Raw genomic sequence first — 10,837 nt, forward strand, 5'->3', positions numbered from 1 at the left:
CCCTCCCGGCCCCCCGCCCTTCCCGGCACCGGCGCGCCCCGCTCCCGCCCGGGGACCGTCCGCCGCCTGAGCCCTCCAGGGGGCCGGGACGCGGGCGCGAGCACGCCGGCGCGGGCGCGAGCACGCCGGCGCGGGCGCGAGCACGCCGGCGCACGCCAGCGCCTCCGCGGCCTCGCGGCGGCCACCGAGACGGCGGCCGAGTCCTCCGCCGCGCAGAGCGCCCCGGAAGCGGCCGGGGGAGGCGCTTCCGGCCGGCGGCAGCGGCTCCGGGTCCTCCGGTGAGTGGGTCCGGGCGGCGGGCGCGGGTCCGGCCGCCGCGGCGACCCCGGGGGACCGCCGCTCCCGTCGGGCCCACCGCTCGCCCACCCCCGGCCCTCGGCCCCGCGTGGGCCCGGCCCGGCTCCGCGGCGGGGCCCGGCCTCGGCGGGTCCCCCCGCCCCGGCTCCCCGCGGGCCGCCGCCCCCCCAGCCCCGCGCCGCTGCCCACGCCCGTGACCCCGGGTCCTAACCACCCAGGAGGCGCGGAGTTCGAATCCCGCCCGCCCGCGCGGGAAAAGTCGTCGCCCGTAACCCCCACCCCCCCCAGAGCCGTAGCGGCGCGGTGGCCCGAGCGGTAAAGAGCTGGCCCGGAGCAAGCGCAGCCCCGCGGGGCTCGACGGAAGCCCCCCGCCCCACTCGCCCCCCGTGCGGGCCTCACGGAACAGCCAAGGAGCGCCTGGGGGGTGCCAAGCAGGGGGCGTGCCCCGCAGGGCCCCACGGAAGCCCGCACCCCCAGCTTCTTGTTGAAAGGCCCCTGGGGTGCGATCCACCACCGCGGGGCCTGCCTGCCCTCCCCCCGTAGGGCGGGACCGCAGCCTCTGCCCTGCGGGAGAAGGCACCGAGGGCTTCCCCGGGAGGGAGGCGCACAAGCCCAAGATGAGCCCCAGTCTTGCTTCAGGAGAAGCTTCTGGCGAGTAGGCCAAGTCCCTGGCGCTGTCCATAACGTTGTCTCCTCTGCTTTCCAGCTCCCGAGACACCACTGCGGGCCTTGGAGAGCACCCCGGCCCACGCCACCCGGCCTTCACAGCGGGGCAGCGCCCGAGGGACGCCCTGTCCGGGTTGTGCGGGGGAAGGCGGAGGGAGGACCAAGCAGACTGCCCTGCTGCCCGCCCAGCCCCAGGCCCACGGGACCCTGGGCTCCAAGGGGGAGCTGAAGCAGGAGGATACGGAGGCCCCAGGTCGAGGGCCCGGCTGGAGCCCCCGGGCCCTGACCCCGGGCCCGGCCACCGTGCCCATGGCCGCCCAGCGGGCTCCCGGGAAGGGCCCCGGGGAGAAGCGTAAGCGGGTGGTGCTGACGCTCCGGGAGAAGATCGACATCTGCACGCGGCTGGAGCGCGGCGAGAGCCGGAAGGCGCTGATGCAGGAGTACAACGTGGGCATGTCCACCCTGTATGACATCAAGGCCCACAAGGCCCAGCTGCTCCGGTTCTTCGCCAACTCCGACTCCCACCAGGCGCTGGAGCGGCGGCGCACCCTGCACACGCCCAAGCTGGAGCACCTGGACCGCGTGCTGTACGAGTGGTTCCTGGTGAAGCGCGCCGAGGGCACGCCCGTGTCGGGCCCCATGCTCATCGAGAAGGCCAAGGACCTGTACGAGCAGATGCAGCTGGCCGAGCCCTGCGTGTTCTCCGGAGGCTGGCTCTGGCGCTTCAAGGCCAGGCACGGCATCAAGAAGCTGGACGCGTCCGGGGAGAAGCAGGCGACCGACCGCCGCGCGGCCGAGCAGTTCTGCGGCTTCTTCCGGAGCCTGGCCGCGGAGCACGGGCTGTCTCCGGAGCAGGTCTACAACGCCAACGAGACGGGCCTTTTCTGGCGGCGTTTGCCCGGCCCCGGCCCGGACGGCGGGACGGTGCCCGGCCCGAGGCAGGGCAAGGACAGGCTGACCCTCCTGCTCTGCGCCAACGCCACGGGTTCCCACCGCATCGAGCCCTTGGCCGTGGGGAGGGGTGGCGGCCCCAGAGCCGCCAGAGGCGTCCAGCACCTGCCCGGGGCCTACCGGGCCCAGGGCAACGCCTGGGTGGACAAGGAGATCTTCTCCGACTGGTTCCACCACGTCTTCGCGCCCGCGGTGAGGGAGCGCTTCCGGACGGTGGGCCTGCCCGCGGGCAGCAAGGCGCTGCTGCTGCTGGACGCGTCCCGGGCCCACCCGCCCGCGGCCGAGCTGGCGTCGGAGGACATCGTCACCGTCTTCCTGCCGGCCGGCGCGGCGTCTGCGCTGCAGCCCATGGAGCAGGGCATCCGCAGGGACTTCATGCGGCGCTTGGTCAGCCCCCCGGCCGCCCTGCACGGCCTCCACGGCCGCCACGGCGCGAGCGACGCCGTCTGGAGCGTGGCGTGCGCCTGGGAGGCGGTGCCCAGCCAGGTCTTCAGGCGGGCCTGGCGGAAGCTGTGGCCGGCCGAGCTCAGCCCGGCGCCCGGCGGCTCCGGGGCGGCGGCGGCGGCGGAGGGCCAGCCCGCCGGGCCGCCCGGCAAGGCCCTGGCCCACCTCCTCGAGCTGGTGGCGGCGGGCCCGTGCGGCCCGGGCGGCGGGGCCCGGGAGCGGGGCGGCGGGAGGGAGGCCCCGGCCGCGCGGGCCGGCGGCGGGGACGAGGCGGCCTGGGAGCGGGCGGCCGCCTCCTTCGAGGCCGTGGTGGGCTTCGCCGAGCGGCAGCCGTGCTTCTCCATGCAGGAGGCCGGGCAGCTGCGGGCGCTGCACGCCGTGTTCCGGAGGCAGCGGCAGCTGAGGCGGCGGCTCGGGGCCCCCGGGGCCGCCGTCAAGCTCGAGGCCCCCCCGGAGGGCCCCGGCGGGCGCCCGGCCGCGGCCCCCGCCCCGGCGCCCCGCCCGCCCGCCGCGGGCGAAGGCTGAGGCTGCCGCGCGCCCCCCCCGCCCCCCGCGGCCCCCGGAATCCTCTCACCCGAGCGTCCCAGCCGGCGTGGCTCTGGGGTGTCCCCGCCCCCCCCCCTCCCCCCCCGGGGGACGGCTGCCTGGCGCCGTGGCCCCGGCCCTCCGTGGCGGCTCCTCTGTGGGGCGGGCGGCTCCCCTCGCTTTCCCACCTCCCCGAGATTCCGCGTGGCAGCCGGGGGGCCTCTCATCCCCGCTCCTGCCAGCTCCTCACGGGGGGACCCCGGGGCCGGGCGAGAGCCGGGAGGCCCCGGGGGGCATGGGGGGCGTTCCTGTGCCTGTCGACACGGAGGGCATGGCCGCCCGCCCAGCGCCGCGTCGCGGGGTCTGCGAGCTCGCTTGGTGCATGTGTGCAGATGATAAAAACCTGGTGTTTTCCAACAGTCCCGTGGTGGTTCTTCCCCCCCCCCGTGTTCATGGCGCGTGGCTGCCGTGCCCGTTCTGCGTCTGTGCTTCACGCCCGTTGTGGGTCCCCAAGGAGACTGACCCCTGGCAGCCGGTGGAGGCGGGGTCGCCCTTGTGCAGGGCCCCTGGGGAGGACGCGTGCCCCTGGGGCGGCGGGGAGGGCTGGTGGAGCTGCCCCCTGGCCCGCCCGGGCCCCTGGGGAGGACGCGTGCCCCTGGGGCGGCGGGGAGGGCTGGTGGAGCTGCCCCCTGGCCCGCCCGGGCCCCTGGGGAGGACGCGTGCCCCTGGGGTGGCGGGGAGGGCTGGTGGAGCTGCTCCCTGGCCCGCCCGGGCCCCTGGGGAGGACGCGTGCCCCTGGGGTGGCGGGGAGGGCTGGTGGAGCTGCTCCCTGGCCCGCCCGGGCCCCTGGGGAGGACGCGTGCCCCTGGGGCGGCGGGGAGGGCTGGTGGAGCTGCTCCCTGGCCCGCCCGGGCCCCTGGGGAGGACGCGTGCCCCTGGGGCGGCGGGGAGGGCTGGTGGAGCTGCTCCCTGGCCCGCCCGGGCCCCGCAGGTTCTCGCCCATCTGGCTCTCCCTTGCCGCGCTCGCTGACCTCATGACCAGCTCCTTCCCGACTGTGCCCGTGACACCCGCAGCCCTCCCCAAACCCGGCTGCAGTGGAGGGGCAGCCCCGGGGGAGCAGGGGGGGCTGGCTCCTGCCCTCCTCTCCACAGAGCTGGTAGCGGCTCCGGGGGCCCTGGAGGGGTGGCGCAGACGCAGGGCACACAGCCTGCTCGCCCCTGAGCTCCGGTCCCGGGAGCTCCGCCCCCCCCCCCCCCCCCCCCCCCCCGCCTCACAGGACTCCCCGCCGCCTCTGAGCACGCCTGTCCCCGCGTAGCCTCCAGGGAGCTCGTGTAGCCTGGTGCTGCCGCCCGCGCATCCCCCTCCCGAGGACGACCCTGCGCCGGCCGCCCGCCCTTCTTCCCTCCCCCCAGGGGCTCTGGAGGCCCCGGCTGCCCCCGCGCTCCGCAGGGCAGGGTCAGCTCGGTCCCCCTGGGAGGCCCAGTCTCCATTCCCCTCGCCATCCACGCCGCCCGGGCCGGCCCTGGAGAGCCCAGGCCAGCTTGGCCAGAGCAGGCGGGAGGCGCCGGGAGGCCCGCGTGGGGACGGCGGGGAAGCAGGCCCCGGTGCGCGGACCTCGCCCAGGGTCAGAGCGGCCCGCTCTGTCGGGCTCCGTGGACGGGCTCACGTCCTCCTTGCTGGAGGACCGGAGGGGCAGCCGGACCCGGGGGGTGGTCTGCGGCTCCGGGAAAGCGCCCCAGGGCCACACAGGGCCCGGCACCCGCACCCCGTCGGCCATCGAGGCCCTGGTAGCCCAGCTCCTCACCCTGCTCTCCCTTGGGTGGGGGGGGCGGCATGCTGGGCACACAGGCACGCACGCGCACACACGCGCACACACGCGCGTGCCTGTGCATCCTTTTGCCCTTGACGAAGCTGTGTCAGGAGCCTGGTCTTGGAGGATGCGGGTGGGGGCCGTGACCTCGCACGGCTCCGTGGGTTCCCAGCGGAAGGACCTGGGCGGGCTGGAGGACCCCGGGCAGCTGACCGGCTCGGAGGGGGTACCTTCTCCCCGCCCCTCCTCCGCCGCCACGCCCTCCCTCCCGCCGCGGCGGAGCCGGCCGAAGGCCAGAGCCTCCCGCGGCCGCACCGAGGCTCCCGGGGCGGGCTCCGCGCGTGGTCTCCTGTGTGGTGTCGTAGGTGGAGATCCACGCGGCGTGTTTGGCGAGGCCCCTGGGCCGGGAGAGGAGGCCCCACTGTGGGTCGTGAGCCCTTAGGGAGGAGAAGGCAGTCGGAGCCCTGTGCCGCGGGCGTCCGTACGACGGGAGACCCGCCGGGGCTCCGGGACCCTGAGGAGACGGTTCCTGTCGTCTCGGCCCCCCGACGTGGGGCGCCGTGCCACGGCCGCCCTCGGGTGAGGACCCGGGGTGCGCACACAGCCCCGCCGCAGCCTCTCTGCCCTGGTGTCCCCCGGGGGCCCGGTTCAGGCTGGGGACAATGCGCCCCGGCCTTACGGTCCACGGGGCTCCTCCCGGGCCCATCCACACAGCCCCCTGGGCCCAGGCAGAGGGGCTGAGTGTGGAGCCCGGGCCCTGGGGACGGCCACAGCCATTGGAGCGCAGTGGCGTGTGTGTGTGTGTGTGTGTGTGTGTGTGTGTGCACGCGCGCGCGCACTAGGAGGCTGCTGGCCACCCTCCCCCACCCTCCCCCTGCCCTGGTCTCCCTAGGAAGGGCTGCTCTCCCAAAGGCCTCGTGACGGGGCCTGCGCACTGGTGTCCTCTTCTTCGTTTGGGTGAAGTTCATAGGAGAAAATTTGGGAATCCTGGAAACCGCCCCAACGCTTGGGTCACCTCACGTGGGAATGGCCAACCTCAACTAGCCACCTGCCCTCCCCCCCTCCACTGCTGGAGAGACCCCCGCCCCAGCCTCTGTCTGTCCTGGGCTTGTCCCCAGGGGGGAGAGGACCCCTGCATGAGCCGAGAATGGGGCCTAGTGATAGAGCGCTCGCCTCGCATGCGTGAAGCCCTGGGTTTGATTCCTCAGCACCACAGACACAGAAAAAGCTGGAAGTGGTGCTGTGGCTCAAGTGGCAGAGTGCTAGCCTTGAGCACAAAGAAGCCAGGGACAGTGCTCAGGCCCTGAGTCCAAGGCCCAGGACTGGGGGGTGGGGGGGCAGATGGAAGGACTCCTGTAGCCACCAGGTGCTGGTCCTCAGGGGTCCACCCTGGCCGTCTGTCTCCCCACGCCGTGCCGCCCGAGTGCCGGGCTCCGCCCTTGGTCTCTGCCCCGGGGCCGCCCGGCCGCCCGTTCACGTTCTGCCGGGCCGGGCCTCTCCTAGCCCCGCCCTTCCGCCGCCCGCCATGACCAAGGGCTTGTGGGATTTCTCATTGATTGGATGTTACTTGCTGACAGTAAGTGGTGCTGTGGGCTGGCAGGCCGGCTTCCCAGTTGGCTAATGGGAACGAAATGTCACTGTGGGTTTTTAAAAGCATCGCGGAGGACAGACGCGGCCCTAGTCCTGTGCTGGAATCAGCAGCAGCTGACCGCCTCCTTTACCAGCCTCCTTGTCGCCAGCCAGCTAGGCTGTTCCTGCTGGTGACGCCTCTCTACGGGCCCCCACCCCGGTCCCGTGCGCTGAGCCCTCCCCCTCCCAGCCCCCACCCCCCTTCCCCTGCACTGAGTCCTCCCTCCCAGCCCCCACCCGTTTCCTGCTCGTTGTCTGTCCTCCCCTCTCCCAGCCCCCACCCCGTCCCCCCTCTCCTGAGCATTCCGTCGGGGTTGCCATCGCTCTGTGTTGCGGTTCAGTGGCACGAGCCGGCCACACAGGGAGTTATATCAGGTCACGCCTCAGCCCCTCGGAGCGCGAGACTCAGGGAGGAGGAGGTGCGGCGGAGGCGGCCGGCCCTGCGTGGGTCTGTGGTGCAGGGGCCCAGAGCCTGCTGGGGAACGGGGCGGGGGTGGCCGCCCCGCACCCTGACCTGTGGGGTCTCGCGCCCCTGAGGCCAGGACGAGTAAGCCCTGTCTGAGGAGGAGGAGGAGGAGGAGCTGGAGCCCGCAGCAACCTCAGGAGAGCCCGCAAGCTCAGCCACCGTGTGGGAACTGGGACCATGGCCTGAGGAGTCACTCAGGTTACTGAGGGAGGGCGGGAGGGGAGGGAATGCCTGCTTGTCCTCCTGCAAGGCCTTCCCGGGGGAGCAGTGGCCATGCCTCCCCCCCCCCCCCCGTTCCATCAGCAAAGGTTCACGGGGCTTGCGCAGTGGGTGAGGCATGCCACATTCTGATGCCAGTCCGCGGGGTGGATGTGTGTCTGGGAAAACCAGGAAAGGGCCACAGGGGCAGCTTCCGGGCTGGGACGGAGCCCCGGAGTCCCCGGCCGGCGGGAACGCGGCGGGCGGGGGGAGCCTGTGCGCCGACCCGGCTCCGCGAAGCTGTGCGGACCGGGCCCGCGATGGCGGCACCCCCCGAGGGGCGACGGCCCCCCCCCTTTGTGCCCGGCCCCGCGATAGACCCCAGAAACCGGGCCCCTGGGCCAGCACCCCAGAGCGGGAGGAGGCAAATGAGGAGAGAGGCCTGCCCGACAGGCGCGTTTGCCGGGAGCCCAGGGGTCCGCGCTCGGCGGAGGATGGGTCTCAGCCAGGAGCGAGGACCGGGGTTCAAGGACAGTGCTCAGGGTCTGGCTAGTCGGAGATGGCTGGGGTCTGTGTGCATCAGTCCACTTCTCCCTACGGGGACACAACACTTGCTCTGAGCACCGTGAGGGAGGGGAGTCTGGGTCATCGTTGAGAGGCCGTGGCCCACCGGCTCCTCTCCAGGCCGTGAGGGGCCGGGCATCGAAGCGGACGGCACGGACCGCTGCTCACCTCACCTCGCTAGGAAGGAGGGGGAGACGCCCACAAGGTCTGGAGGCACAAGGGAGCCCTAGGACCACGTCCCCAGCGACCCGCTTCCTCCCGAGTGTGCCATACTTGAACCCATAACTCCACGCTCGATCGGAGCGCCCACAATCCCGTCCTCGCTCCGCGGCTGGACCTGCCAACTGGGGACCCAGCCTCCCCCACACGAGCTTCCTGGCCAAACCCGCACACAGAGCCTGGTTTCTCAGGCCTCGCTTCTGCATTCCCGAGGCCGGGCCTGAGCGGCCCCCCCCCTTACCTCGTCACAGATCGGGGACACCGGAACCTGTGAAATGAAATTAAAAACACATCGCAGCGCGTCTACATCAGAGATGTTCCTGCCGGGCTCCGCAGCAGACCCCACCCTCACACATCACTCTTTTTTTCTTTTCTTTTTGCTTTGCCAGTCCTGGACTTTGGACTCAGGGCCTGAGCACTGTCCCTGGCTTCTTTGTGCTGAAGGCTAGCACTCTGCCACCTGAGCCACAGCGCCACTTCTGGCCATTTTCTGTATAGGTGGTGCTGGGGAATCGAACCCAGGGCTCCATGCGTGCGAGGCAAGCACTCTTGCCACTAGGCCATATCCCCAGCCCACACATCACTCATTCACTAACACACCTACCCACCCATCCATCTATCCATCCACCCAGCCGGCACCTATTTATCCAACCGTCTACACAGCCTTCCATCCACTCACCCATCCAGCCATCATCTGATCATGTCCCCGACTCCAAGCACCTGTCCCCTACCTGTCCATTCACTCAGCTACTCAGCCCATCTTTCCTCCCTCCCTCCCTCCCCCCTCCTCCCTCCCTTGTCAGTCCTGACAGAGCCCCCCTCGCTCACTCTGTTTCTCCCTGGGGCTGCCTGGGTGAGGTCTCTTTTCTTCTTGGGGGCTGCTGAGGCCTTGTCTTTCCCGTACTTAGAGCCAGAACCTTCCCCACCCCCCGACATGGTGATCAGAGCCCCCCCTCCCCCTCCCCTCCCGGGAGGAACAGCGCTGTGCTCTGGACGTGGGCGGAGGAGACCGGGCACGCTGGTGGGCTCCTCCCGGACCCCGAGCCCCACCCCCCGTTCCTCCTGTGGGCGTGACTCTCCCCCAGCACAGGCTGTGCAGGGCTCGTGTGGTCCACGCGCGTGAGCTCACTCAGCCCACTGCACAGATGGGGGGGGGGCGAGCCCGGGAGAGGCTGTGACTCGCGTGTTGCTCACCCGGGCGCCCACCTCCCGAGTCACACTGTGCCCCCACTACCCCTCGGAGAGTCGGCAGAGCGGGCTCTCGAGTGACAGAGGCGTCCGGCCGTGTGCCCGCCGGGGCCGGGGCACGCTCCCGCTCAGCTGTCCACTGCCCCCAGGCCGCTCCAGAAGTTTCCGGAGTTGTCTTCCTGTCCTGGTGTCCTCGCGCCTCGGAGTTCTGTGCCGACGCGCTGCCCAGAGGAGCTTCGGTGCCCCCCGGGGGCATTCCTGTCATTCCAGTACCCCGAGGTCGCCACCTGGGGGGGGCACGTCCCCCGGGGCCCCCTGCCCTCTCTCACCAGGCTGTGGGGTCCCCGTCTGCTGGGTCGGCGCGTCTTGCCCCCGGGGGGCTCGGTGTCTCTCATGGGCGCTGTTCCCCTCCACTTCCGTCCTCAGCACACGTGGAACACACGCGGAACACACGCGGAACACACGCCGGCCCCTCCGGGGTTCGGGCCACCTGCGGGGGACATGGCCCCGGGAGTGTGCTCAGCGCGTGACACGTCGACCCCTCCGTCCCTGTCCAGGTCGTCCTGCCCGGCCCCCAAGCCGTCCCACAACCGCCTCCTTTGGGGTCCATATGTAGGGGTGTCTGCACGCTGTAGGAGCCTCGCAGTCTCGGTGGTGGGGCCGCGGAGCCCTGGCTGCAGGGACCTGCGGCTGCGTCTCAGACACAGAGAGGGAGCAGGTGACTGGGACGTGGGCAGCAGGGGACTTGGCGAGTGTCCCCGCGGAGGAGCGGGGCGCGAAGAGCCTTCAAGGTGGGTTCATTATTATTATTTCCGCTGCTGGCTTTGCCTCGGGGCCGGAAGCAGCCCCTGACACACGCGGGTCCCGGGAAGAAGGGCTGAGAACCGGCCCCACCACCTCCCTGCCAATGCGGAGGAACCGGAGCCTGGGCTCCGGCCCGCCCGCCCGCCCCCGCCTCCCCTCCCCGGCCCGGGCCTGCTGCGGGAAGTGCCGTCCGCTCTGGGCGCGGCCCTCTGTGGCTCGGCCGTGGTGGGGACTCGGGAGGGGCAGGGAGGGGAGAAGAACGTGGCTTTCCTCACCTGGGGTCTCAGCCAGCAGTGGAGCCTGAGCGGACAGGAGCCCCGTCTCCGCAGTGTCCCCCACGTGGCCCGGGGGGGGGGCAGAAACGCAGGCTCTGCGTTCCCTTCACGGGAAGCAGCGGCCTGCTCATCGCCCCTCACCTTAGTGACTGGTGTGCACGAGCACCGCCCGGTGCGCAGCCTTGAGGGGAAGAGAGCCGCACACTGTCCTGCGGGCAGAGCCACAGTCGGGGCCGCGGGGAGGCCGGGACTCGGGGAGGGGAGTCGCCAGGCTCGGACTGTGATCTGAGTTGTCTGAGGTTCGCACCGGAGAAGCCGGGTCGCGGGTGGGAGGAGGTCGGGCGGGAGGCGTGTCCGGGTCCTCGTGTGCCTTGCACAGAGGGATGAGGAGAGGCAGTTCTGTGGAAGGGCTGTCAGCGAACGGCCCGGCCAGCCCCAGAGGCCTGCTCGGCTCAGCCCCGCCTCCTGCCCCAGCCTGTCCCTCGCTCATCAAGGCCTCGCCCGGATCTTTAGGCAGCTTTCTGGGGCCCTGGGGCCCTGCACACTCCCCCCCCCCCACCTGCCCCGGCCACGTGGGCTGCCGCAGCCACTGCTCGCGAGAACGGCTGGTGACCCCCGGGCTCCCGGGACCCTCGGCTGCGCCCATCAGGGCCCAGAGCCGCGGGCGTGGCCCCGAGCCGCAGGGCCGGGGGCCAGCAGGCGTCCACCCAAGCCTGCAGAGCAAAGCCCCGCGAAGGGCGACTGTGGCCAGTGGGAACCCGGGCTCGGCAGGCCTCGGGACCCCCGGAGGGGGCTGACTG

General features: G+C 72.2%; 1 protein-coding gene across 1 annotated transcript; it reads left to right on the forward strand.

Annotated features, from left to right (window-relative positions):
* The first annotated feature begins 239 nt into the window (after positions 1–239).
* On the forward strand, positions 240–2,883 carry Jrk (Jrk helix-turn-helix protein). The gene is made up of 2 exons (XM_048359227.1): positions 240–278; positions 1,004–2,883. The coding sequence occupies exon 2, from the start codon at positions 1,273–1,275 to the stop codon at positions 2,881–2,883; it is 1,611 nt and encodes a 536-aa protein (XP_048215184.1). The 5' UTR covers positions 240–278; positions 1,004–1,272.
* The last annotated feature ends 7,954 nt before the right edge of the window (positions 2,884–10,837 follow it).

This window comes from Perognathus longimembris, chromosome 12 (genome assembly GCF_023159225.1).
Source record: "Perognathus longimembris pacificus isolate PPM17 chromosome 12, ASM2315922v1, whole genome shotgun sequence".
In the NCBI taxonomy this organism is placed as follows: Eukaryota; Metazoa; Chordata; class Mammalia; order Rodentia; family Heteromyidae; genus Perognathus; species Perognathus longimembris.

Bases quoted from the DNA above. Each gene is read 5' to 3' on its own strand.
- Jrk (XM_048359227.1), top strand. From the start codon at position 1,273: ATGGCCGCCCAGCGGGCTCCCGGGAAGGGCCCCGGGGAGAAGCGTAAG.